This window comes from Syngnathus leptorhynchus, chromosome 9 (assembly GCF_054491065.1).
Source record: "Syngnathus leptorhynchus isolate UIUO chromosome 9, UIUO_Slep, whole genome shotgun sequence".
Taxonomy (NCBI): domain Eukaryota; kingdom Metazoa; phylum Chordata; class Actinopteri; order Syngnathiformes; family Syngnathidae; genus Syngnathus; species Syngnathus leptorhynchus.
In genome coordinates this window covers 4,346,899-4,374,395 of record NC_141203.1, presented here as the reverse complement: position 1 = coordinate 4,374,395, position 27,497 = coordinate 4,346,899, and the positions used below count along the sequence as shown (strand labels likewise).

Here is a 27,497-nt window from a genome sequence, read left to right as displayed (position 1 = left end):
TACCACTGACATCAAAACAGGAGTTCAAAATATTCAGCGAAATGTTCCCATCCTATTGAAATCACACTATTAAAACCAATAATTAACATTACGGTAATTGTCCCCATCAAAAGTCCACCAGATGCACCGAGATTCAGAGGAAACTTTTAAGTCTTTTGATTAATTCATTAAGTCGTGTCTCAATAATTTTGTCCAGTTGTTTTAAAACCATTCAAGAGGAAAGTACAGAAGCAGTGCGCAGGAATTAGGTAACTTTTCCTGACTCCACTTGAAAGACCGACACACAATGATGCCATTTTCTTAAAGAGCGACGGAGGGCATGCGAGGAGACATAAACATGCACCTAACTGGTATAGAAGTCTTGGATTCCATGCAATTAAAAACATCGATCACCTCAAGAGAAACATTACGATCACTTTAGGCTGACAAAAAGATACAAAAAGAAAAGAGACGTCCATGCAACTTTGGCTCCATTTCCTTTTGACACAACTACAGAAATTGCGTGAGAAATAAATGAGATGCTATAGGTGATGATGGGGGGGGGGGGGGGGGGGGGGGGGCAAGCAAGCTATTGAACCCTCTCCTTCATACAACTCACCTGTGGTGGGATTATAGTTAAGGGTGTCCACGACAAAAAGCCGATATCCCTGACTCCATGGCTAGCGTTAAAGACACTCTGAGCAACAGATTGTGAGACAGTCAAGACACACAGCAGAGAAAAACAGGATGGAGGAATGAGTGAAGGGGCGCTGAAGTCTTTTTTTTTTTTGGAAGAACAAGTTTCTCGCACATTTGGCTCATTGAGGGGATCAGTCAAAATAGTATCATTTGAAAAAAAAAAAAGAAGAATGGAAAGCACTTCCAAAAAAAATTCCCCCCGACTTGGATGATACGGTGTGTCATGCTGTTCAGACAAAGACCTTGCACTGAAAGCCTTGGAGCCCCAAATGCGACCAGATGCAAAAGTGGAACTGCGGAAGGTGTAACTACTCCACTCAAAAGCTTCACGAAAACATGAATTTCATTTTTCCTCTCCCATTGGTACTCAAACAACTGAAGAGCATAACATAGTGTCTTGCGGTACTGGTCATGGCATGGAGTAGCAAAAAGCAAGAGAGAGAGAAAGGGAAAAAAAAAATCCTTCATTGCGGCATGCCGTAATGCATTAGTGTTAATGGACTGTGAGGGAATGAAGAAAGAGCCCACTCAGCTAATTTACCACAGGATTAAAGTGGCGTCTTGTTCTCTGTGTTAATCAATGCACTCAAAAGTGTGAGTGCATGAGCGCTTCTAAGAGTTGTTTCCATTTCAACATATACCGTATTTTCTCAAATAGTGCTCGCAGCCTACACAGTGCTCCAATTAGTATTCCTCTGGTGAATTATTCACTTCAATGAACAACGTAAAATTCGGCAGCGTTTTTTCCCCCCCCCCCAAAAAAAAAAAAAAGCAGTTCTATGAATTGTGATTATTTACATCTTAATTAATTGGAAATTGTTGGAAACTGTAATCACCAGTTGTTCAATTAAAGACATATATGGGTAGATTGGCGCCCATGCGCTCGGTAAATAAATGGGCATAACTTTATTTCCGTGCCAGCGCTAGTCTAGTCTAGCGTGTTTGAAGGCTAGCCGCGCTGATCTGGGTGTGGCGGCGCACAAAGCAGCCTTAGACCTCTGAAACTCTCAAGAGAAGAGCTGAGTAACTGTAGATCTCCTTCCTAAGAAGTTCCTTTCCCATAATAGACACTTGGCACTCATGACAGTTGACTGACCAAGTCATTCATATGAGGCATATTTATGATATTGAAGTAGTTGAAGTATCATTCATTTGTGGGAAAACAATGCTACAAAAATAACATTTGCAAATATTCTAAACGTAATCCTAAAACTATAAATACCCAACAGGCCTTGACCATATTCTAACCTCTTGAGTCACTATAAGAGGAAATACGGTATATTTTGGTAATTCATAACCTCCTTGAAGCATCTCTTAGCTACGCGCCTTAATATAAATTGTTATTTAAAAAGATACTGTACATGCATAAGCTCCCTCCATGCTTTGTGTACATTTCGGAAGAGGGTGCCAAAACATGAACCTTGAAAAGTAATTTTGACTCGTAACAAACAAGGGAATGAGAGCTTCTCCCCAGCTTCCGTCAATCTGCCTCCTTCTTACTTACGTCGGCGGGGACCAGAAGGCTCCTGCCCAAATGCTGGTTAAAAGAAAGGCACCAGGCCTCGGTGTACCCATTCATGCTGGGCACGTACTTCTTTAGGGTTTCATCATTGAGCTTGAGCCACACGCCATCATCATTGTGGATCTAGAGTAAGCGGAAGGGGAGGGCAGAGGAAACAAGCAATAGAGCAGGGCGTTACTATGGAAACAGGAGGGGCATGAAAAGAATGCCACAAGAATGTCTCAAAAAAAGGGACGATATGAATGTTTTAGAGTTCAATTTCAGGAATGATTTAGATTGGACTCGTAACCTTTATCGTTACAGCGCATTTCAGGTTCCTCCTGAATTTTCAACTAAAAGCAAACTATCCCTAAAAATGCCTCGGGAGACTTTGTAAGCAGTAATATGTCAAAGAGAAGTGTAAAGATTTGGGGCAAAAGGTCATCACCACAACATTTAGAAGCAAGCGGATTCACAATGACTATTTGGAGAAGATCTATGATGATACGTGTACTGCTCAGAGGAACTTGAAAGCTTGATTTATCCTCACAGCAACGGTGACAGCAAAATTTCACAAAAATACTGAGTTCCAAATTGTACGGCAATTGATTTGGAGGTATCACTGCATTTGTGTAAATTTCTGTCTTTATCGGCTTCGGATAAGTGTAATCATCTTTTCAGGGGCTCGATTACCTCGTCAATGAAAGTGATGGTGCCATTGACATGCACTATGCCTATTTGTTCGCTCTGCAGGGAGGGGTGACTGCGCACACGTAGGCCTGCGCTGTCCTTGGACGCAAATTTGCGTACCTGAGAGAAGCAGAGGGGAGACTGTGTGTGAGCCACAGCAGCAACAGAAGACAAAGAAGGAGAGTCATCGAAGCAGAGCAAGAGGGAAAGAAAGCAGGGGGCGCATGCACAAAAAGAAGGACATACATCGGTTGGATGAGGTCGCCTCAGTGCAGTGGACATTCTTTCTAATATCCGCAAGGAAAGTTTGGAAATTTGGTGGAAAAGTCAATATAGAGGTACATTTTAATGAAAGATGTTCTGATGTGATGAGAAGAAATGAAAGTAGAGGAGCAAATTATTAGTAGATTGATTGTGATTGGTTCTTAGTGAGCGCTAGGGTATTTTGACCAATCAACTGAAAATAATCACTTTTTTTTTTTTTTTTTTCAAATGTTTCTCAGAAGTCAAAGCATTTTAAATCTTCTGATATCTTGAGCGATGTCGTGTTTGAGACAAGAAGATCACTTAAGCTTTCCGTAGAGTGATTACAAACATGGATGTGTTTACGAGGAAGGTACATTCAAAATAACAGCTAACCTTGCTTGGCTGAGGCTCTGCCTTGGGTTTGACCATCTGCGTCCCCGGTGGTATCATGCCTTTGGGAGGGTCTTTGACTTCTACCTCCAAACCTGCATCTGTAGAAGCCAGGTACTTTATTTCAATTTAATGCAAACACCATTGCCCTAAGTATTCCCAAAAGCAACATACAAAGACTGACTCCAGTGCATTCCAAACATTCCCTAAGTGATGTCCCGTTATGAAACTAAGATGCGTTTTAAGTGCAGCATAAGAGATGACCACACACCTATTTCAATTCCATCAATGGTGACGTGGATCGTATAGAGACCGATCGCTCCCGGGGTCCAGTTGGCACTGTAGGTTCCATCAGTGTTGGCACGTATCAGCATGTTCTCGCTGGGCCTGAAAAGGAAAATGTGATGACGACCACGGAACCGAGTTTAGCACAGAAACAGCATCGGAAATATTTTGGCTTCACTGTATGATGAGCAATCATTGATGACATACGCAAATTAATTTGACCACAGTAAGAAGCTCATCAACTATACCAAACTAACCAAATGCTACAGACTTATTCATTCCAGATATACACCACTCTCCATTGCATCTGTCAGGTGTCTTCAAAAGGAGAGTAATTTTACTTTGACATGATTTCCAATTGTTTTGAAATGAGAATAATAAGGTTCCACAGTACTCGAATGCAACTCTCACTATCTTGTACCTCTTTGGAGTGGGAGAAGCAAAGCGTAGCTCCTCAAACGAGTAGTTTTCATATGCCTAGAAAAATATAAATGACAAAGTAAAAGGAGTTATTACATAAGGTGCTCAACAGAAAAGACTTTTCAATCCGTGTATGGTGCTGACCTTCATCATAGTGATGGCAATGTAGCGAGCTTCTTTCACAATCATGGGCTCGTACGTGGCCTCCAGCTTGGGTGCTGGCAGACCTCCAAAGGTGAGGTCGGGACCTGAAGACGCCGGTGAGGAGCTTCCGGTTAGTCGCTGCAGTTTTTTCACATTTTCAGGCTGCAGCGACTTCTTTTGAGAAACAGGCACGGCCTTTACTTCCACCTGGTTATGAAACAGATGAGCAATTTTAGTCTAGTGTTACATTTCTACCAGTTCAATTTTCTCTAAATGTAAGTCAACATTTTTTCCAACCTTCATATTTGGAACATGCACCATATCTCCATATTGATCTTTGGTCTGCACAACAATAGTCGCTGGCCACCCGCAGCGTATGTCGTCTTTGTTTAGGATCAGAGATGTCTTCTGGGGGTCGGCGTAGGAGTCTGGTTGCAGCCACCTTGAAGGAAGAGATGACAAAGCGTTATCAAAACATGGCGTTACTTGTGAACGGCACAAGTCGGATGTCTCACTGTGAGCTTATCTTATCCTACTTTGAAATGAGAGAGTACCGACTTGGCTGGGTTCTAAACTTGATTTTGCACTTCAAAAATCAAAACCAGGGTGAGAATGACAATCATTACAACGTATCAATTAAGGAGAAGGAGGGTCCCCCTGTAGTTTAGAATTTAAATCGAGCCAGACTTTACCAAAGAGGCGACTAAGGACAGAAATAATAGACTATTGCAGTTACGCTAAAGCTAAACTCACATTAGCATGTTTATTTTGGTCTCTTGGAGTTGTGGATCGTCAAATGATAACAAAGACTAATCTGCTCGACCAATGAGAACCAAGCTTCAGTAGCAAATAAAGTAAAACCTGTGCAGCGGAAAATCAAAACAAAAGGCAAAGAGATTAATTTCTACCTCGCTAGGCGTCCTCCGCTTGAGTTCTGCACACACGTGATGAAGTCCTCAAGGAAAGAGTGCTCGTTGGTTTGGAGGTGCAAGGGCAGGTTCCCCTCCAGGGCCTCGAGAATGATCGGCGGATGGGAGAGTGCCAGACCCTTCCCTAAAATCCCTGTATGAGCTTTACACACCTAATAGGGCGGCAAAGGGATCAATAAAGGCAGAATGACAATAGGTTTTAAAAAATGATAAATCAATTTAACAAGTCGCTTACCTGGAGAGAGGCTTCTTCTAGGATCTCTAAGTCCTCCTCTAGCTCATTGCCTAACAACATGGGAGTGCAGGACAAAACATATGATACACTAGTAGTTTTTGAGGTTATGATGGAATTAAATAGTAGTAACTCGCAATATATAATACATTACGATGAGTCGTAATTGGCGTATCATGCAAGTCAGGCCCCATACCTATAGGGAGCGCTAGGTCTTTCTTCATCAGAGCTGCAGCACACACACTCCCCAAGTACGCCAACTCTTTTTCCAGCTGGATGATGCCCTTAAATATCCAAAAAGAATTGATCTAATAGATACTGTGACATTCAGGTTTTATTTTGATATAATAAGAACTATTAAGCAGAAGAATTAAGAAGCAGACATTACCTCATCAGGGCCTGGATTGAATTCATATCCCACTGCAACACACTTAAAGCCATAAAAGGATGCCTTCTCATCTTTCACATAATCTGAGGCGGTTTCAAGTGAAAACAGGACTTCATTTCCTGTAGAGGAAGTTTATTGCAACGTTAATATTTGTAATGAATTAAGAAATAAAAAAAACAGGATGCAATCCTCTCACCTGGCAGGACAAGCACTGTGGTCGGCCAGCCCGTTGAGCCTGAAAACTTCCTGAGCTCGGTCCAGGTGTTGATGGTGTCATGCACCAGAGCTTTGCTGCCCAAGCAGGACAGGTGTAGGGTGCGACTGGGGATGAGCAGCCGGAGGATGTCTTCGGGCTGAGCAGTTCCGCACTGCGAGTCGAACTCGATGCTTGTCCAACGCACGCATTCAGGAAACGAGATCTGAAGGCAGATGAGATCTTATCACGGTTACAACATAAAAGAGACTTGATTCAAATGTGGTGTAAATGCTGCGTTCAATATTGGAAATATGTCCCTTGGCAACATCAAACCTACGATCGTAAACAAAAAGCATCAATGGCGACAGCAATATTCACTTTTATTTTTACAAATGAATCTTGATCATTTCAGGCTGAGAGCATACACACAGATAGTATTTTGTTTTTAATACACTGCTATATAATGAAGTTTTTTTGGTGGGGGAGAGTAATTAATTTTATCTAAACTCAACAAAGCATATTCAATGCTTTTTTTTCCCCCCAGTTAGCTGATTAGACAGAGTTGAACAAAAACAGGCATTGTGAAATCTTTGAAGCGGGCATTTCAGGATAATCCTTTTTTTTTTTCTAATCTAGGATTACCTGAATATATATCATTAAGATATATTCCACGAAGAGCTGTTTGTGTGGTAATATCCAGTATAACCACTAAATATAGGAAACGCTAATTAATTGCAATAGTCTTTCAGTCAATCACTGTGTCATTTTGTGTGACATCAGATTACACTGACATGCCCTAACTAAGCAAGTATGGGCTGCAACCAAAAGCATTGGGATATATTCAAGAATATTGTACCTTATATTGCGTGACCCCGGCTTGTTTGTAGGGGTGGTCACTTTCTATCACGGAGTAATGATTGGAGGTTGTGCAAGCTGACAGTCCTTGCTCCAGCTGGTTGCCAGTTGTGCTGTCCGTCGATTGATTGGGGTTAAACGTGGGCGGGGCGTACTTTTGGTTGAGGGCCGAGACTGCGGGAAGCAGCTCTTGGACGAGCCCGAAGACCTCGACGGCGGCCTGGTTGAGGACGAGGCGCAATATCAACACCATGCAAATGAAGAGGGTCGATGGAATGCTAGTTCAAAAGGATACCTTTGGTACAGATGCAGCCACAGGGCCAATGTAAGCCAGGATAAGGGGAAGCAGCATGGAGAAGAGGCTGGAGGAGCTTAACAACTCAGGGATGTCGTCCACTAAAGAGAAAATGGACATTGAAGAAAATCTATTCGAGTGGCTCTAAGTTAAATTTGCAAATGAGGTGTCTGATTACCCGGCTTACCATCGACAGCAAAAGCCCTATGAAGCAAGTCCTTGGCGGCTCTGACCACAGCACTGACCACAGACAGTGCGCGGCTGCAGTTTTTGTCTTCTTCGTTGGCTTTGCTCAGCAGCTGGGATTGGAGATCGCCATCATATTCACTCCTTAAGTCAGAAGACAAATGTCAGGAGAAAAAAAAAAAATACAGGAGAACAGAGATGTCTTCTGAAAAAGAAAGTTGGTGTTTACCTGTAATAGAGAATCTGAGGGATCTGTCCTCGCGTCTGGTTGGTGCCATTGCTGCTCAAGCTACAAGTGCTGAAGGTGAAGGACACACCGTCTGAGCACTGCACCGTGGTCATGCCGCCATCTCCGTTTGCAGTGCGGCTGCCATAGTTGCGCAATCGCACGGCATACTTTACCGCTTCCTAAACGAGAATACGGCTCAGTTTTAAAGTGGAATAGCACAAAGGTTTAACAATATTCCAGAAAAATATCAACATCAAGCAAGATGCCATCAAATTTTATGAACTCTGCACCAAGGGCCATCAGGTAGACCCCCAAGGACCACCAGGTAGACCCCCAAGGACCACATTAGTAGCCCACGGGTCTGTTCGAAGAATAACAAACCTGTGTTGGCACTGTGATTTTCTAGGAATGTTGCATGGATGATATTTTGAAAATAAAGATGACACTGGCAGAGAATTACAGAAATAAAACGTTGCTCGTTATTGTGAGAAACTATTAACACGATCGGTGTCTTCCCAAAAATTCACATCATTTATTATTGATTAACATACAACAAAATTAACACGAATTTGAGCAAATGTGTGTAGCCCTTCGTATTAATCAGTGCCCAAGTATAATTGCTCTCGCTTTCAAAAAGGTATAGACCCCCAGTCTATATAACTTGAACTTCACAAATGAGCTCTGCATTTTTTTTATGCCACCGCAGAAGGGTACCGGTAATAGAAAAGGGAAGTGTGATGACAAACATAGAACCTAAAATGCAATATATAGCGACACAGAAAAGAGTCTGGCTGCTCACACATTATAGCAATACAATTAACTAAAAAGAACTGATAAATTCACTGTATATTATTTCCTGTCGTACAATTTGTTCGAAATGATAAAATGTTGGAAGTGTGGATTGGTCTTCTTTGGAAAGATTTGCAATGTACATCGTTCTTGCAGTCGAAAGATATTTCAGTTATATGGTGTCTCATTCTCAGCACTAGGGGGCACTGAGTAAAAGCAGTACAAAGAGGATTACTAAAACAGAGCCAAGCTTTTTTTTTTTTTAATTGTCTATGTACCTTGAGCGGCACGGCCTTGTCCAAGCGAATCTCTGCAATATCACTAGGAGAATCATCAGTGCTGTAAGTTCCTTTCACCAGCTCAAGAGATGTCCACCTATGAGAGTGTGCAGAGTCCCCCGGGTGCTCTGTTTGTGCCTGTATGAAAACACAGAAGTTAACGAAAACAATTTGAAACGGTGCACAGTGAAACACAAATCCACCTTAATACGCTTTCTTACATCGTCAGCGAGCACCTCCAGCTCATACTCGTGGATGCCGCCGCCTCCGTACACGCAGACACCCACTAAGACGACACCCGGCTTGTCCACTGTCATGCAAATGGCATCCGGAGAACCGTTGCCCGTGTTCCAGCTGCGGCCTTGGCTCGTCTTGGTGAAACGGTTTGGAGAGGCCTTCACAGAGTGGAGCGAGTTCAGACCATCAATCTAATAAGGAAGAGACAAAAAAATAATTCACTCTAAATATATACATACATCATGACTTGGTCAGAAATAGGCATTCAACAAAACTTGATAGGTGGACAGGACCTCTAGAGACCCAACAGTTTGTAAACAAGCTATTCAAATGTCAATTTTCCATCAAGTCCACTTTGTTTGGGAGGGGGGGCTGCTCATTGTTTCAAACAATGTCCTTTCCCAAAAGCTTAAAGTGTGACTTCTTAACAAGGAGTGACAAATTGCTGATGCTAAGAGCTGCTGTTGAGTGGCAGTTACTATACGGACATGCAGCTGAGTCCTGACTTTGGCTCAAGGTGGTGTCTAGGGGAAAAGTGATGATAATACTTCATGACCCAGCAAATCCTTGAAACATCGCACTACACTCAATTCTGCTCCCATCCAGCAATTCCTCTCAGCTATAGAAAGAACTTTACCATGTAAAACTTCTACCACTGTGAAAAGTGATCAAATTCTTTACCTCAGAGCCCAGGGCAGAGGCAGTGAGCTCAGAGACAATGGAGGCCAGCAGACCACAGGTGTTGGACACCAGGTGTGGAGAGAAAAGCTCCACCTCTTTCCTCAGGCTCTTCCTGACCGGAAGCACCACGATCACCAGCATCTTCTCTAGGACTTCCCGAAAGCTGGTCATTCCCATCAGGTTCTCCTCGGTCTAAGGTCGAGGAGAATAACAATTCAATCCTTTCAATCATTTCCTGAATTAAAATAGTTCACAACGTGCACATGACGCTCACATGGCTTAGCTTCTCCATGTGGGCCACAAGCAGGGGGAAGCGATGAGCGAGAGCCGAGTCGTTCTCCGTGCTGACTTGCTTGACTAACGAGCGCAGCAGGACCTCGCCGTCGTACGCGATGGGCAGGATGGATGTCAACTTAACCGAGGTGTTGCACAAAGCTGACATCACTGCCGCCAGCAGACGACTGCTGGATGTGCGAAAGTTGGCCTCAGCAATGTCCTGGAAACAATAACAACAAAATGGAAGATGTTCTTTTAGCGCTCTTTATTCTCCTCAGGGTTTAGCTACCGTTTTAAATTGCATTACTGGTTAACGGCTTTAGATCTGGTGTTTATGCTTAAAGATTGATTCAATTACCATTAGACTGGTCATACTGGACATGCCTCTGTATTGTTTATAAAGATTTCATCATAGCAAATGTCTGAACTAAGGAGCAAATGATTCTAAAAATAATTGATCCCAACAAGAATCAATTTTTGAAAGACGAATAGCTTAAACATGTAAAATAACATAGAAACAAAATGATGATTAACCTGATCCAGGCAATTGAGCAGATCACAGAGGCAGGCCCACTGCAACGCAGGTGTTGGGTAGAAGGAATGGAAACAGGCGGTGAAGGTGTTGTGGCACTCTTGCAGCACGGCCTCCAGTAGCGTTAGAGGCTGGGACAGGTAGCCCTGTGGGTCGTTGTCCAGCTTGGTCAAACAGTTGTCCGTGCTCTCCGACAGGATTTTCTTCAGCAGGCTGCGTGTCTTCCCCACGCACTCGGCCAGCTTGCTCGACTCCTCCACCACAGCTTTGGCACTGGCTAAGAGCCCGATCACACAGTGAGAACACCCACTTGAAATCAAAACTTTTCTATCAATATAAGGCAGGTGTCCGTAGTGTGTCATCTTACCGGCAATGGGGAAGATCTCGCAGATGTAGACCCGGAGCAGGCGGAGGCAGCACGTACCCACAAAGCGCAACCTCTCCAGATCAAGCAAGGTGGCTGTGTACTGGAAGCCCTTCAGGCCTCGCAGCTCCTCTACACCCAGAACCAAGGTGGTCCAGCTCCAGTGGAGGATGCTGAGCAGAGACTCAAAGCATTCCTGTGGGGGGGGAAAAAAAAAAGAAAAAAAAAAACGTGTAAATAATAAAGCTATGTGATGTTAACCACCTCCAAATTATTGTGCCGGTAGTTACCACAGAGACTGTCCGAGCAAACGAGCGCTTAAGGATGTGAACTGGCTCACTGGTCTGCTGTTTTCCTTTTGATGCATTGCCATCATTTGACGGAAGCCTAATGTGAAATAATATTGGATATGTTTACATTTATTTGATTTATTTGACAATATAAAAGAAGCATAAATCACTAGTAATAACACTTGCCTGTAAAGTAGCTGAGGAATTTGACCCGCATTGACGTCTGTACCATTGTTTGACTTCTTGGAGCTTTTAAACTGGAATACCACACTTAAGAGAAACAAATCATAATTAAATATGTCTCCCAAGGTATTGCATGGTAGATAAACATGAAGTCCGTTGTACCCATCATCGGTGGTGATAGTAGCTTGTCCGTGGGATCCACAGTCACTGCTGGGACCAGAGACCCGGGCCCAGGCCACGTACCACCAGCCCGACTGTAGTAGCACTGGCTCATCAAACATCATGGCGTATTTTTCTCTAGAATTGATTTAAAAACAAAAACGTTCAATTGAAATGAATGCAATCGTGATGAATGGGAAGAATACTTTTTCATATAGTACTTAATCCCCAGCAGCTTTTTTTCCCCCCACTGAAGTTCCCACAGTCCCATGCATCTTAATAATTGTATGTATTTATGGAGAAGAACTTTATTTGTGCAGATGCATTTAAAAAAGTAAGGCAGAAAGAAGAAAGGAGGCGTCTACTTAGGCCAGGCGTTTCTTTACGCAAGTAGATTAGGCAGCACTTGAGTAATATTCAATACAGTAGATACCAGTAATCAAAATTAACTGTACCTGGCAGCACAGTCATAGGCCAGTACGTCAGTCTCAGCAAGAAGATCTCCATCTGTCTCATGGTCGCCTCCATCAGGTCCCAGTTCAAAAAGCTGCCAAAATGGGTTTAAAGTATTCAATTAATTCTGAATAAGAAATCAACACAGCTTTAATTTGAGCAACAGGTTTCTTACCTTGATTTTTGCGGTATATTCTCCACGCCCACCAAAGAGGCCCAGCCCACCCAGCAAGATGTCGGCGTCAGCACAAAAGCGAATGGCCTCAACAGAGTGGGCCGAGTAGCCCCAACCGCCACCGTGACCTAAAACATCCCACATCATTAAGGCCGTGCAATGCGCTGATGGCTATAACGTTCAACAGCTAACCTCCAATAAATCACAGCTCAAAGACGACTGATTTATATTTTCAAGTACACACTTACTCTCAAAGCGGTTCACCACACTATAGTCCTCCTTGGAGTAGACCTTCATAACTGCCTGTGTCTCTTCCTCGGCGCTGGACACACCCATCTTCAACTCCTGCATGGCCGCCAGGGTATCTAGGCAACCTGGCGACAGAAGTATACTTAGCATGAAACTTTCTGGCGTTGCGGTAAACGCTAACACCAAAGGAGAATATAAGCTCTTGCATTACCAAGAATGTGTAGGGCGCCATGTGAGCGTGTGGTGGTGGCCTGTGACCCCGCAGGCAGCGCCAGCTCCGGGCTGAGGATGCTGCAGCGAGCTTGTAGATCTGTGGCGGAGGGCACCCTGGCGTCTGCTATCACTGCGTTGTAGCACCACATCTCTCTCGAAGCTGGTAAGAACCTAATAGCACACAGATGAAGGACAAATGGAGATTGATTACCAAAGTTTTTTCGAAGGAGCACAGGGAGAAGATGTGGAGTGGCTAGCAGCAACACACAAAACAATAGCTAAAATGATGCAACAAATATTGGGGACTCTTTGTAATGAACATATATGCTTGGTGGGCCAGAGTGATCTTTTTTTAATGGAAAATAATAGCACGAAATGTCCTTGGACTGACCTCCATATGACATCATAGACAGGGTCCAGGCACAGCCCAAACCCTTGCAGATCTTCCTGCTCAGAATCATTGAAGGTGCGGCAGCTTCCGTCCATTTTGTTGATGAGTAAGCATTTGAACGGAGGCGGCTCAGAAACGAAGGAGGGCACGAGACCAATTATGTGTTTGCTGGCAAAGATCTCGGAAGTGGCCAGCACGTGTGAGTTGATGAGCGCCTCGTCAATACGCAGGAACGTCTGATCACCGCTGGCGCCGATCCAGGTGGCCTTTCGTCCGTATTTGGCGCCGATGTTGGGCATAGGGGATGGTTTGGCGTTCCAGTAGGGCATGTCAAGGATAGGTCGCCCAAGCTGTCCCTTCTAAGAGATCAATTGTGCGTTTTTGGGGTTTCAATGTGACTCGTGTTGAGTAAATTGTTAAAAAAAAAAAATCTTACCGAGAAACTACCAAAAGTGAAGACCTGCCCGTCCACTAGAAGAACAACAGTGTGGTTGCTGCCTGCCGTCACTTGGACACTCGGACCCGGGAGAGCCTGGATGAGCGTTGGAGATCCCCTAGAAAGACGAGATGCCGTTTGTATGGTCAATTTGCTCAAGATTAAGACGTTTGCAGAGCATCGTAGGTTTACAAAGATCCTAAAATATAACATTTTGGGGTTAGGAAAGGTACACATGATCATGACATCACGCAGCATAAGCCATAGTCGCACTTACTGTTTTTAATGTTTTGTATTAATGGGCTTGGAGTGTTTTCATACAAAAATTTGAGTTGATGACTAGCTGGTAATAACCTACTTTGCATTATTTTGTGTTTGATTATTTTATATTTATGGCCTAGAAGTGTTTTACATACAATATACGTCTTCAATTTCTGGTTACCACCATTGGTTGTCTTAACCCCTGTATGTTTTTCAAGGCAATCGAAAGAGTACCTGGAGTTTACGTCACCATGTCCAAGCTGGCCATGCTGTCCGTAACCAAACGTATAGACGTCTCCATTCTCCATCAGCACCACTGCAAGAAAATGCAACCATAAAAATCACAAGAGAAATAGCAAAAAACAAGTAGTAGTGGTTCATCACTATCATATTATCAATTTGACATGCCAAGAACCCCGGCTGACCAGATCTCTGATGTTAAGATGAAAGTTTAGAATCAAGGTTACGAGAAGTACCGTATTTTCCGGACTATAAGGCGCACAGGACTATCAGGCACACCTTCAATAAATGGCCCATTTTAAAACTTTGTCCATATATAAGGCGCATCGGAATATAAGGCGCACCATTAATGCACTCACAACATAATAACTTGAAATAGTGAAAACAATAACAATATGTCAATAATGTTAATATAACACAACACACAAAACAAACATGTAAAACTTACTTTATTAAGTACAAAACAAAACAGTCAGATAGATCAGTAAACTTTAAAAGTTAAAGTTTAAAATAATAAATGAACAATTTTATGAAAGTTGAATTAATTTTTTATTTGATGTATTAAGTTTGTTTTATTGTTGTATGAATAAGAAGGGTGATATTGGTGTTTGTGACTGCAGTAAACAGGCCAGGTTGCATCATGTCAGATTTTTAATCCAAATCAAATCATTCTCCATTTGATCTTTTTTATTTCAACTTCAGACGCAACAAATTACTTTATAATCACAAAGTAATGATCCCTAGTCTTTTTGATTCATGATTCATAGTCTTCAGCGGGCCACTTATGATTGATTTTATGACACAATGCTTCGGGCCAGTTTAAATTTAGATGGCCGGGTCGGAATTTGCTCCATATATAAAGGCGCACCTGACTATAAGGCGCACTGTCGGCTTTTGAGAAAATTTGAGGTTTTTAGGTGCGCCTTATAGTCCGGAAAATACGGTAACCTACCTGAGTGGTGAAAACCGCAGCTGACCTGCACAGCTCTCATTTCACAGTCAAATCTGACTGCCCCGGGTGGGTAGGTGGTGATTTTACTGGCATCTTTCTCACCGCGCTCACTGCTGCCATCTAGAAGAAGAAGAAAAAAAATATATCACAAAAGTAGATCTGTTTTGAGGGCAACAGAAGGTAGCAAAAGCAGCTCAGGACCGACTTCCAGGAGTCTCGTGTCTACAGTCCTGGGAGAAACTAAGCTGCAGGGAAAAAGAGAGAAGGAAATCACATGCTGAGAATGAAAGAGGGAGGAAAAAACAGATCTTTCTGGGAAACAGACCTCAAATAAAACACAATAAAGGTTGTCTGCAAGAGATACAACAGACTGTATTTATATATAATTTTTAAACTCCACTGAGGAAATATGGTCGACTGAGAGTCTTGTGTAAAAGGTCCGACTTAAGGCGTGGGAGTAACTGCGTCAATTCCAATACAACACAATGACTGCCAACTGTTTGTGGTTTACAAAATAATAGATCAGAACCTTCTTAATTACTATCAAATTAAATATTGACTAACTCATAGCCCTATGACTAAACAGGCAGGGCTGGAAGTTAAGCACAAATAAAACAGTGGTGTGCAAGAGTGTGTCAGTTGGGGGGGCAAAGGGGAAACCTAGCTTCCTCTTCTTCAGGAAGGATGCTAAAAAGTGCAAAATCGTCAAGTATACACACAGTTGACCCTCGGAACTCTTGCTGTATCAAACAATGAGAAAAGGAATGCTGAAGGAGAACTCAGAACCTGTAAAATAAATTAATTTGTTTCCAGTAAGGCAACTTGTACCAAGTGGACAGGTAATGTTTTGAAGTAGCATTCTAAAAAGATTAAATGTAATCCAAGAATGAAATCAATTAGCCTCCTAGAAAAGTACTCGTGTTCCACTTCTGAGGGTCTAGTGTACTTTTTGTTAAACAGGAATGGTGAAGGCTTTCCTTCTCCCTGGCATTAAGTCATAATCAAAACCACTGTGTCTGAGAAAAGTCAACCATCCGCATTTGATCCAGCCCACCATGCAATTTGAAAAACAAATCAAACCATGGTGGAACTGCTTGCTATTAGAAAGCCCACAAGTGAGTGGATCTTGCTATGAAATCTAAACCTAAAGACACTTGAATGACCCCCGTTAGAGAGTGGACGGGACAGCCAGACGGGTGAAATAAGTCAAATAAAGGGAGGGGGGGGTCGTCTCCGTCCCCATTGAGGTAGTGTAAGACCGTAGTACCTTTGTGCTTGTCCCGTTTATGCCTTAGCGCCTGAAGGGGTCTTATTCTGGCTAGGGCTTGCTCACGCTGGTTCATTAAAATGGTACCGGGGAAAACAATTGGGCCTAGGGGAGAAAGAAACTTTCACATGCATGCAACAACGCTCACAAATCAATGGGAAACAGCACAAGATAAATACTGCTATGCCACGACCATGCATGCTCACAAAAAAAAAAAGCATGGGGGAAGTCACCAAGGCACCCAAGCTAGCGCAGCACCTTAAAGATCATTGAAATGAAAGGGGATGAACACTGATTGATACTCATGCCATTCACACTATTCCCAACACTCCCTGACTATTTATAAATACACTAGAAAGGTCTGAAAACCGTATTTTACTCTAAATTTGCCCCTCGGCTGCTATATTTCAAGCCACGCATGGCAAATGCAGCTGTATATTTGAGTTTGGAAAATTATTGCACTTAATGAAGATGGGTAATGTGGTTAGGATGACCAGTTCAACTAGTGGTAAATAATTACATGGATGATATTTTGAAGTAAATTGGGTTTTAAATTGTGTTTGTGATGAAGCTCTGTGTTTGTATGTGTACCAGGAGTTCTGAGATTATGTGGTGTTGCACAATATTGTATTGGCCACACTGAAAATAAATTGTCGGAGAAGGAAAAAAAAAAATTCAGGCTAAAGTCAAGATGACTTTAATCTTGAAAAGTATGACTGATGTTAATATTATGGCTTATTCTTGTAAAAATATAATCACATGAATATCTGACGTCAAGTCACCAAAACAAAAGCAAGTCAAGTCATTACTTTGTTCAGGCAACTGAAAAGTCTTACTCAGCTCCAAAAAATTCAGGAGTGATTGTCAATTGTTTTTTTTTTCCACTTATCAAGCCAACAAATACAGTTATCTCTGGAAAAAAATAAATGAACACATAAAAAAAACTCATGTATTTCTAAAAGTTAAGCAATAATTTAAGAGTATGAAACATAGATTATTTGGAAGAATGCGTGTACTTTTTATTAATGTTTGCATGAGGATTGAGAGCTAGCAAAGTATCAATCACGGCTACTGTAGTAATAAACACCGACATGGGATACAGTATATTCAGTCCTAAATAAATTAAATAGGTCTGACATTGACGGGCCAATTTGTATTACCATACCAATTTTTAGCGAGTAGTAATCTCTCTCCAACGCAAGAGCTCTGATGCATAAAATGACAAATAGGAAATCCGTTTTGTGCACATACGCTGCTCTCGCTCTGTTGTGCTACAACAGTCGGTCGAACACAATCACTTAAAAATGTAGATATTTATTTATCTCTTCATTTTTATTTTCACGAAGTAACATTTTATCTATCGTAAAAGTATTGAATTCTGTTAAATACGTAAATGTAAATGCCTTCTTAAATGAATATTCTTTTTTTATTTCTCAAATGAATATTCTTTTTTTGATTTTTCAGTGTGGCCAAAACACAAATAGAGGTTCCCTGATGTATTTCCATTTTAGCCAGATATGCCTGAGATAAATGGATGGCCCCCATCTGACTTGACCTGATTCCTACCTCGTCCCTCCTCCAGCCTGTGTCGGCGGTTGATCCTTTGCCGTTTCTCCTCCTGACGAATCTGAATGTGCTCCTCGATGTTCACGCCTGGAGGGGGAGGAACAGGCACAGCTGATAACAAAAAAAAGGATGGGGAGGTGCAGCCAGGCCAGACAGATGCAGGATGGGAAGAGAAGAAGGAGCAGAGCAGAACACAACAAGACAAAAACATCAATGAATGAATGATGATGAATAGACGTCACGTAATGGACTAACAGTGAGTCAACTCCACAGGAGAACAAAATGGGTGACACAGGCACATGGAATGCAGCAGAAAAGCAACAGGCAGGGGGCAGTGTGTGCAGAATAGGCTCAGAAATAACAAAGACAGGTTTCTTTCAACTTTTTCAAAGTTTCCTATGATCCTTACACGGGTTGCATTAATCAGCACACTCCTGAAAGCTGAAAAAATCTTCTTTCCACACCTTATGTAGTAAGGAGATAATCATGCTTATTGTGTAAGTGAGAGGGACAACTTGTGAGTGAATGATAAAGTAAAGTTTGCAGGGCAGAACACAGCAGATCCTTTTTTAGCCTGCCTGTAAGAGATGCCCTTCTCCTGTTGTTCTGTGTCAGTGGCACCATGCAAAGAATGGCCAAAGTCCACCTTGCTATTTTCTGCTTTTGAAGGTAGTATCACGGTCATAATAGAACCAGCAACTCTGTGTAAGTGTATTCTGTAATGCCGGGACAGAAGTGTATAATGTCACACTTGCGAGACCCGCCCTGCAGTTTTCTCATAAATTTCAAATTTAATGATGACCTTTTTCCTCAAATGTATAGTTTTTGTTCTAATATAATCACAACCTTATTCTCAGCAATTTTGTTTTCTTTGTGAAGTTGTGATTTTTCAAACAAACGTTTTCACGTCCTGTATGTATTATTAATCACAAACCGCAGCATAACGCCGACTGTTTGTAAGGGATTGCCGCAATGGCGAGGGTGGGATGTCAAATACAACACCTTACACTCACTTTTCCCGCCCTGATGTGTTGAAAGCACATGTTGCTGTCAGAAAAGTATTTCATACGTCACAACAGAAGCTAGCATTGACGTCAGCAAATCATCTGATTGCAGGGTGCCGTGTGGCTGTGCGAAAGCTCACACAGTAACAGCAAAGGAGGCTAAATGTCGGCTTTATAGTGCCAAATTTCTCGGATCGCTGTATAAAAGAGGCTCCAAGTGTTAAAAGACGTTACCTAAGAGGAGATCCAATGGGATCATCTCTTTGACTGCATCAAAAATGCCTCTCTGCCGAGCCTCCTGACCATCCAGTTCTCTGGCACAAGCTTTGCAGCAGCCGCATGCCGAGCAGCCAGACTCCCCTGATCCACAGCCGCAGATGCTGGGGGGGAAAAAAAATACACAAAGATGTCATTTGAAAGGACTTATATATAATGTATATATATATATATGGTATCTGTGTTCTCCTACCCTCCTGGTACTCTGTCAGGCCGCCCACTGCTGACACAGCTGGCACCATAGCCCGTGCAGTCCCCACACACTGTGCAAACCATGCACTGGTCCAGCTTCCACTTGTGCATGCCAGACTGACACATCATGCTCTTCTCTTCCTTCTCCTCCAGCTCATCTTCCAGGTCCTCGTCCATGGCCGTGGCCATGTTCTCCACACCGAATGCTGCGACGGACACATCGGCCAAGCAAGTGTCAAACTATGATGTCATTGTAAAGTGAAAATATGTATTCTAAATGTGACACCACAGAGAAGAGAGTTAGTAATTGCGGCAAATTTTAATCATTTAAAAAATAAATCGCCAAATATATCAAATGAGACGTGAGTCGTGGAAAATCGCAAACAGTGTGGGCCTGTCTTCCAAATGCGATGAAACCACGCTCAACTCCCAACTGCCAATCAAATATTACTTCTATGACGGGAAAAAACGGATAGACATCATTCTTACATTTAGGCTTCTCTCCATGTTTGACCCACAAAAATGCATTTGCTTGTATATCCCCCAGTGCAATTGTGCTGGATCACCATTGAAACAAGCAAAGGCACTCAAGTTATTCTATAGTGGAGGAGGGTCAATTTATGCCTGACTCCAAAGTGCATCACTTTTTAGCCGACACCCAAAAACAAAATAAACATAAATAAAAAAATCTAATGGCGGTTATATCTCCACTACTCAGTATGAAATAGTTCCCAGTCTTAGCACATGCTTTCTGCAACTATCTTTAATCGTGTATATTGTATGTAGAAACTTTTTTGGGTTTTAATTTGATGGTTTTATTTTGCTCACCTTTCCCAGCCTGGCTCATGGCCCCTGTGTCTCTGCCACACTGGCCCTTGTTGTTCACACCAAACGTCCACACCTCCCCGCTCTTGGTCAGGACGCACGTGTGGGCCTTTCCCATTGCGACCTGGGTCACAACGTGGCCTTTCAAGTCACTCACCTGGCCTGTGGAGAGCAGATGGTGATGGTAAAATGTGAGAATTAATAAGAACAGTGTGGGTTCAATAAACATTAGAGAGTGGAACTGGAACCTATTGAGTTTAAAACGACACATATCACGATTGTGGGTGACTTCTGATTAATTACATTTCCATTCATTTAATGAGAAACATGACCTTGATTTATGATCGTTTCAGTTTGCGAACAGGGTCACCAATTTGTAATTAGGATATTCCACTGTATTTGTGGAACTACTACGAACTACAACTATTTTCCCAGAAAATTATTTGAAATACAACTTGCTCATTTGTAGGTAGGGACATTTGACTGTGACGATTCAACTATATTTTTATGAAAGATGAACTCACAAGTGCTGTCGCTGTAAATGGCGTCCTTTCCAAACATGTAGAGCTCGCCGTCCTTGGTGACGATGCTGCTGCTGCCGTTGTTGCACGCCGTATACACTGCCATCTTGGTCTCTAATTTGATCATCTTCTTGGGCTTGTAGGGTTTGGGTTGTCGCCGGCTTTTAGCTGCGCGGGGTGTCGAAGAAAATGACACATTAATTGAATTGTGTTAGCTTGCGATATGAGCCGTAACAACATAAATGTGGATGTCTCATACTGGACTCTCCATCTTCTCCTTTGCTTGCGGAACCGGTGAAGAAGACGCTTCCGTCTTCGGCCACTAACAATGCGTGGGAGCCGTCGTGGCCAACGGAGAACTGAAGGATCTTGGGAGATTTGGTAACAGGAAGTTCCACCCATTTGCCAGCGGAAGGTCCTCCTTGCTTTATGCCCAGGCTTTGATACTTTCCAGTGTAGTAGATCTGACATGGGAGGATGAAGGAAGACAACTGTAGTGTTACTAAATTTATACAGAAATGAATTCAGGACTCGAGTTTGTGGCCAACATACAGAGGTCTGAGAACAGAGTACCGTATTTTCCGCACTATAAGGCGCACCTAAAAACCTCCGATTTTCTCAAAAGCCGACAGTAATCAGGTGCACCTTATATATGGACCAATATTGAGCCACTACAGCAGGCGTGGCCAAAGTCCAGCCCGCAGGCCAAATGTATATATCTTATATATGGACAAAGTTTTAAAATGGGTCATTCATTGAAGGTGCGCCTTATAATCCGGTGCGCCTTATATATGGACAAAGTTTTAAAATGGGCCATTTATTGAAGGTGCGCCTTATAATCCGGTACGCCTTATAGTGCGGAAAATACTGTACTGTTTAAACCTACAGATAAGTTTACAGTACTTAGCAGTGTTACCAGACGAAGCAATACTAGTCCAACCAGGTCCAAAAAAAAAGATCAACAAGCAAAGTGGCCTCGTCTTGTTATCTGGCAAGGCCTCACTCTGAGTCACACCCACAGTAAAAAAGCAACAAAGTACGCCCTGCACACACCGCTGCCTAACAACATACTTGGCATCGGCTTGTGTTTGTATGAAGAAAGCTTGTTTCTAAAACACTTGATCCCCTGTAACAACATTAGGTACACACGGATCTATTGTAATTCAGCCACTAAATAGGGGCCAAAATCAATTTATCGCTCTTAGATTGTGTGAGTGTACTGAATGATGGTGGACAGTGTGTGTGTGACTTCAAAAATACAGGATATTCAGACCCACCTTCCCAGAGGCAGTTTTCATCAGCGCAAATTCCCTGCCAGCTCCAAGCAACGCCGCCTCCTCATCAAAGCCTGTGCCTGTGAGATCAACACGGGATGGGGTTTTGAGTTATGGCCTCATGGAGTTAGGATACCTTCTGCCCAATTTACGCAGACTACAAGTAAACAGTGTTCCATTTTCTTTAAAAGTGACCTCTACTCTTATTAATACTTAGCATCAAGAGATATTAATGGGCGGCATTTGCTTGAGTAAACAAATCCCTCACCTCAAAGAGACCTATATCTTATTCTAATCTATGACTGTACTTCAAACAAGTATTATTTATTTGTAGAGCAATTAAATAAGGTATAGGCTCCACTTGGTCACCATACAACCAAGACAAATGAAGGCCTCCTTCAAACAGATGTCATCTTATTCACTTTAAGAAAAACACTTGATTTGGGCTGTAATTATCTCAGTTAATAGTTGCTGTCGTTCACCCATTTTTTTATGTTAAAATAATTGCTAGGCCTACTTGAAATATCCTGCTAACCAAAACAGCAGCACCTACAGAGAGGCACCTAAATAGTCTTCCAAATGAATCACAGTAAGCAGATCCCTGGGCAGAATAGAAATCTCACTTATTCTCTTTTTTTATCATTATGACCCAACTCGATGTGGATTTTACAAAGTCAAGTCAAGTCAAGTTTATTTGTATAGCCCTAAATCACAAGCAGTCTCAAAGGGCTTCACATAGACAAACAACAAAGTCAGTACCAATTCCTATATTCGGTAGAATACAATTCCAATAACAGATTCATTTAAAAAAACGAATTCTGAATATAATAAGTTCACTTTTGGGTACTTGCTTACAACCGTAAAAAAAAATTGAATTCCAGGTTTAACAATTTGACTGTTTAACAATACTTTTTCTTTGAGTGTTTAACTTTTATTTTCTTTTTTATTATTTCAATGGGGGGGTGTTTAAATGTCATTATAATATTCTTGTGTGATGTGTCAGTGTGTAAAAAAATGACAACTTTAAAACAGCAACATCAAAGTATTATTATGATGATCTTACATTTTCATATCCAATTAGCATTTTGATGTGTAAGTGCTCTACAATGTTGTCTGCATCCATGGTTACATATCATATGTTTAATATTAGTCTAAAAAGCAGTTGAAAAAAGTAATAAGCACCGACGTAGTGCTTTCGATCGTCGAGCAACTCGGCGCTCTTCGCCTCAGGCCACTATATGAGAAAATAATGTTTCTTAGAAAAAACCACCATGTCCATTTAGCATCACTCACTGATGATGTGCAGATCCTTCTCGAGGTCAAAGAGGGAGATGCCGCAGGCGTGCAGACACTTCCTTGCCAGTTTCAGCTGCAGTTCCTGCTGCAGGCTCGGGTCTGAGCTCATAGTGTAGATGCGCACCACAAAACCATCCTGCTAAAAAGACACCACACAAGAACGTTGATACCTGCTTTAATATCCTTGACCTAGGATACGCTGTATTCAAAAAAAAAAAAAAACAGTAAAGTAAAACTACTAATGCTTTGAAAATGCATGACACATTGGGAAAAAAACACATCTTGCATGATTTGAGGTACTGCTTGAATTGATGTCTCATCTGTTATGATAATGAGTTTATTTATTGTGTATTAGCCAAATAAAATTACTGTAGAATGTCAAAAATATGAAATTGCTTAATTGTGGCCATGAGAAGTTTCCACCTGACAGTGGCAAGATGGTGTTATTTTATACGATCTGCAATATGTGCTTGTTCTTTGAAATCTTCCTTTTAGCCTTTGTGCTGAAGCATTATTAATTAAATCTATAGCCTAAAACACAGCTCTGTACCTGTACTAATGGCATTAAATCTCAGTAGACCATCAACATTTGGCAGGCAACAAGGGAATTTAAAAAATAATTCACCATGTGCGCAGAAGTGCTCTTGATTTCCTTCCCGCAAAGCTGCTCCCTTGTCGGAACAACTACTGCAATGGCAGTTTTATATGGATTTCACATAGGCCCCTCCCCCCCACCTGCATCGCAAGCGCAGTTCTTATGTGCTTATGCAGATAGATTGTGACATTAAACTCTGGAGAATATGCAAACACGACCCTCACTGCCATGCTGCACGACACGAAAGCGCAGCTCACTCGGTATAAGTGACAGCATTAGTCGAGAAGAGGCTTTGTGGGAATGTAAAGCATTTTGAACTGCTGGGGAATTAAAAATAATTCTGACTAATTCATAATAGTCATTGGGTATGCCTGGTTGTCATTCTACATAGATGTTGAGGAATTCCCATGAAAATAAACTTAAGACTCACATCTTTGCAGGCTGCTATTTGGTTGATGTGCTCTCCGTCTGTGAAGAGTATGTTCTGTCCATCCGAGTGTTGACCTGGGCAAGTAATGTAACTGTAAATACTATCTATGGCTTGTGCAAAAGGTCAAAAGGTCAACAACAAAAAAAACCTATAATAGTTACCTATAACAGAATATATAATGCATACTGCAGACTGCTAAACTCAACTTTATTTGTAGAATACTTTAAAAAAAAAAAAACATAGCTAGATATAAAGTGCTATAAAAGTAATAGTGTGTAAGCACCTGGCATGGTGACAGCCCCCTCAGGCTCCAGTGTCTCAGGATTGATCTTGATGGCCGACATACTGTGGTTACCTGCGTCCCGGTACAGCAAGTAGCCCTAAAGCGACAAGACAATGCGCTACTCATCTGTACTCACAAAACTATTTGCACCAATGTAGGCTTTACCGTAAATTTTGGGTGTTTTATCTAAAACCATTTTATAGTCCAATATGCAATTGCTGAGTCAAAATGATGAGTTGAAATTACTTGCGCGAAGCCCAGCCATGATCTCTTCTCTGTGCGATTCCTGATGCGGGATGTGGAATTGTAAACATGACCCTGAGAAAAAGATGAATAAATTATACATCAGTTAAAAAAAAAGACCACACACTGGCCAGCAATTAATGTTTTTTAAAAGGGAATAACTATATTTGAATTTCAGACAATTTTAATAAAGGCATATGAAATTTTTCATACACATTTCCCATACACACACTACATATACGGATATACACATGCTATACACACGCACACACATATCCGTACATATTTATTTATTTTATTGATTTATTTTAACTTTCAAGGTTCAACTGCGGAATTAATTTTCAGTGTCACGTACTCTGACAGTGCCGCTGTACCCTGAGCCCACTTTATAAAGTCCGTCCTTGCAGAGCAGGTAGAGAAAGGAGCCGTCAGTCTGGAGGAGACAGCGCTCATCCTCGTCGATGGTCACGCCTTTCAGCACCCATTTGTTCATCAATGCCGCACGTTTAATGCCGTTCCCAAACCACTCCTGGATTTGGATCTTTCCCACCAAAACGGCCTGCACGCTCCTCTGCAGGGCGTTCAATATGGTGGGCACCTAAGGAAATCACATGTGTAAGTAAAGCTTAAAGAAGACACTACATTGGCTCTTTAGAAGACGTTATGGGGAGTTATTATGGGAAGCAAATGATGCTTCTGGCGCTGCTGATGACTCGTTTAAATAGTATTACGACCTGCAGTGTGAGTTTTCCCTCATCTCATTGAGCTCAACATCTCATTACCATGGCTGTTATATCACACACACAAACCCAAACGTGCAATGCGCAGAGGCACACACTTCCCGCCAGCCTGCCTCTGTGATGACTCAGTCTTGTCAGAAAAATAGGGAAAAAAAAGCAGGAAAAACACTGCTTGTAGTCTGTAAGCTGCAAAATGGCACTTTATAGTGTAAACCTACACAATCTAATGGGGGGGTCCTGTCTTGAATATATTAACGCTCAATTTTGATTGATGCCATCAGCCTCTATCAACTGCAGCAAAGGCATTTTAAATTAAACACAAATTTAAGATGAATCTTAAAATTGAGTTTGTGTGATACTTGGTGCCAATCTAATAATTAAATCATCAGATTTAAAAAAAAAACAAAAAAAAACATTGAACTCTATTTAGAGTAAATTCAGGTGTAAAGCCAGTGAGAGTGAATTCCGCAGATAGTGGCTTGGGGGTGTTTATTTATTCAACTGCAGATGGAAGACGTCATTAGGAATCCATCCACCCATTTACTTGAATGCTGGCCAATCACAGCTGACTGGTTGAGAGCCAAGGGTACAACCTGAACTGGCCTTGTGTCAATTGCAGGGTGCATACAGACAAACAACCATTCACACTCACACCTACAGACATTTTACAGTCTTCAATGATGCGTGTATTTAGAATGTGGGAGGAAGCCAGATAGAGGGACACCTACTATTGAAGGCAATAAAGGGAAAGAAAACGAGGACCGGTGACTTGGCAGAACCGAAAAAGTCATCGTGAAGGGTAAACTAATTAGTGGAAGGGACTGCAAGACGCCTGGCATTTTGCCAAATTTAATTTAGACTGTCTACATTGCTTAAAATAAATGTATGAAGGAGGCACACTGTCTCCCGTAAAATAACTTGTAAACAAACCTACACTTCCTCACTGCTTCTGGTGAACGAAATGCACGTTTACAAACAACAGCAGTACCTTGAAATACAAGTGATACAAATTATGAATATTAAGAAAGAAGCCATCCTGAAGCTGATTATTTTGCTTTGACTTATGAGCACAAACTTGAAATACAAGTGCTGTCTGGTGGTAGTGAACTCAATCCATCTTACTTCAGAAGTTTGTCAAAAATTTAATAAGTCATCAAAAAACAGACTATAAACTGTTTATGCCCGTCGCAGTGCTTTACTGACAAAGTAAAAGAGAATTCACATTGTGTATTAAAACAACCATCTTGCTTTGCCTCTGGGGAGTCTGATCATCTTAATGTTAACAATGTGAAAACCTATTGATATGCTAACGGTTAGCATGGATGGTCCCGGCATTAGAGGTAATGGATACTTAAATACAAATGGTGAAGCAACACATGTAGACATTATATAAGAATATATGAAAAATGACTAATACTACAGCAATCTCACTGAGTCACTAACAGCAGTCGTCATATTAGTAGTAGTAGTAGAAATATTGTGCTTCTTCATTTGTGTCTGCATGTATTATATGGACCATTGACCATGGCGATGTTAGTAAGTCACCTGTATCGTCTGACAAGCGTGGCTGCCATTGTTGGTGAGGATGGCGGAGACGGCCTGCAGAATCTTGCCGGTGTCCCCCCAAGATACCACCAGGCTGAAGAGGCAGGCGCAGGACAGGGCAGTGATAGCCTGTCCCGTCGGGTCATTGGGGCCCGTGCTTCGGACCGTGGTCTCCAGCAGCAGCTGGAAAAGGGACTCTGAGAAATAACATATATTCAATTATTATGAGAAACGAAGGAGCAGAAAAATCTTAATCAATTCACTGTATTGAATCATTGAAACATAAGACGATGTCCAATCACAAAATGTGGTTTCAAAAAGTACAAGACTAAATTAACAGATACACCTTAGGTGCCCCAGTGGCATACAGTTACAGCACAAGGTCAATACACACATTTTATATGAATACAAAACACATTTCATCATCAATGAGACACACTCCTCTCCTCACCCAGCACGTCGGGAGGCTCAGTCTGGAAGCCCTCAGGCTGTTGCCCCTGCAGCATGTCCAACAAGGCCTGTAGACTGCGCAGGCACAGCGAGGGGTGCGAGAAGCGTGTCTCCTTTATCAGCTCAAAGACCCCACACAGGCCGATGCCGATGATCTATGGACACAG

The 27,497-nt window shown here is 42.0% G+C and overlaps 1 protein-coding gene across 14 annotated transcripts in view; it reads right to left on the bottom strand.

Moving 5' to 3' along the window:
- mycbp2 (MYC binding protein 2) overlaps window positions 1-27,497 on the bottom strand; it is a 55,664-nt gene that overhangs the window by 20,173 nt on the left and 7,994 nt on the right. For 5 of the 14 annotated variants that reach the window (XM_085921054.1, XM_085921062.1, XM_085921065.1 and 2 more), the window contains exons 4-51: window positions 27,332-27,485; window positions 26,881-27,077; window positions 24,951-25,193; window positions 24,599-24,670; window positions 24,353-24,449; window positions 24,070-24,143; window positions 23,042-23,183; window positions 21,752-21,828; window positions 20,734-20,938; window positions 20,478-20,642; window positions 19,957-20,115; window positions 19,130-19,334; window positions 18,895-19,040; window positions 17,657-17,767; window positions 16,091-16,195; window positions 14,824-14,943; window positions 13,866-13,947; window positions 13,371-13,488; window positions 12,935-13,293; window positions 12,542-12,714; window positions 12,330-12,455; window positions 12,082-12,209; window positions 11,909-12,000; window positions 11,457-11,591; window positions 11,298-11,381; window positions 11,112-11,208; window positions 10,825-11,017; window positions 10,460-10,734; window positions 9,924-10,145; window positions 9,650-9,841; window positions 8,953-9,159; window positions 8,732-8,869; window positions 7,665-7,843; window positions 7,428-7,579; window positions 7,250-7,350; window positions 6,956-7,174; window positions 6,100-6,322; window positions 5,904-6,022; window positions 5,712-5,799; window positions 5,519-5,568; window positions 5,263-5,435; window positions 4,652-4,796; window positions 4,355-4,561; window positions 4,212-4,267; window positions 3,777-3,892; window positions 3,509-3,606; window positions 2,873-2,989; window positions 2,183-2,323 (exon numbers count right to left, since the gene is read on the bottom strand). In XM_085921054.1, coding sequence (XP_085777180.1) covers window positions 2,183-2,323; window positions 2,873-2,989; window positions 3,509-3,606; window positions 3,777-3,892; window positions 4,212-4,267; window positions 4,355-4,561; window positions 4,652-4,796; window positions 5,263-5,435; window positions 5,519-5,568; window positions 5,712-5,799; window positions 5,904-6,022; window positions 6,100-6,322; window positions 6,956-7,174; window positions 7,250-7,350; window positions 7,428-7,579; window positions 7,665-7,843; window positions 8,732-8,869; window positions 8,953-9,159; window positions 9,650-9,841; window positions 9,924-10,145; window positions 10,460-10,734; window positions 10,825-11,017; window positions 11,112-11,208; window positions 11,298-11,381; window positions 11,457-11,591; window positions 11,909-12,000; window positions 12,082-12,209; window positions 12,330-12,455; window positions 12,542-12,714; window positions 12,935-13,293; window positions 13,371-13,488; window positions 13,866-13,947; window positions 14,824-14,943; window positions 16,091-16,195; window positions 17,657-17,767; window positions 18,895-19,040; window positions 19,130-19,334; window positions 19,957-20,115; window positions 20,478-20,642; window positions 20,734-20,938; window positions 21,752-21,828; window positions 23,042-23,183; window positions 24,070-24,143; window positions 24,353-24,449; window positions 24,599-24,670; window positions 24,951-25,193; window positions 26,881-27,077; window positions 27,332-27,485 — 7,077 coding nt within the window. Of the gene's footprint in view, window positions 1-598; window positions 677-2,182; window positions 2,324-2,872; window positions 2,990-3,508; window positions 3,607-3,776; window positions 3,893-4,211; window positions 4,268-4,354; window positions 4,562-4,651; window positions 4,797-5,262; window positions 5,436-5,518; window positions 5,569-5,711; window positions 5,800-5,903; window positions 6,023-6,099; window positions 6,323-6,955; window positions 7,175-7,249; window positions 7,351-7,427; window positions 7,580-7,664; window positions 7,844-8,731; window positions 8,870-8,952; window positions 9,160-9,649; window positions 9,842-9,923; window positions 10,146-10,459; window positions 10,735-10,824; window positions 11,018-11,111; window positions 11,209-11,297; window positions 11,382-11,456; window positions 11,592-11,908; window positions 12,001-12,081; window positions 12,210-12,329; window positions 12,456-12,541; window positions 12,715-12,934; window positions 13,294-13,370; window positions 13,489-13,865; window positions 13,948-14,823; window positions 14,944-16,090; window positions 16,196-17,656; window positions 17,768-18,894; window positions 19,041-19,129; window positions 19,335-19,956; window positions 20,116-20,477; window positions 20,643-20,733; window positions 20,939-21,751; window positions 21,829-23,041; window positions 23,184-24,069; window positions 24,144-24,352; window positions 24,450-24,598; window positions 24,671-24,950; window positions 25,194-26,880; window positions 27,078-27,331; window positions 27,486-27,497 lie in introns of all 14 variants that reach the window. The other 9 variants (XM_085921069.1, XM_085921057.1, XM_085921059.1 and 6 more) reach the window with 9 other exon arrangements.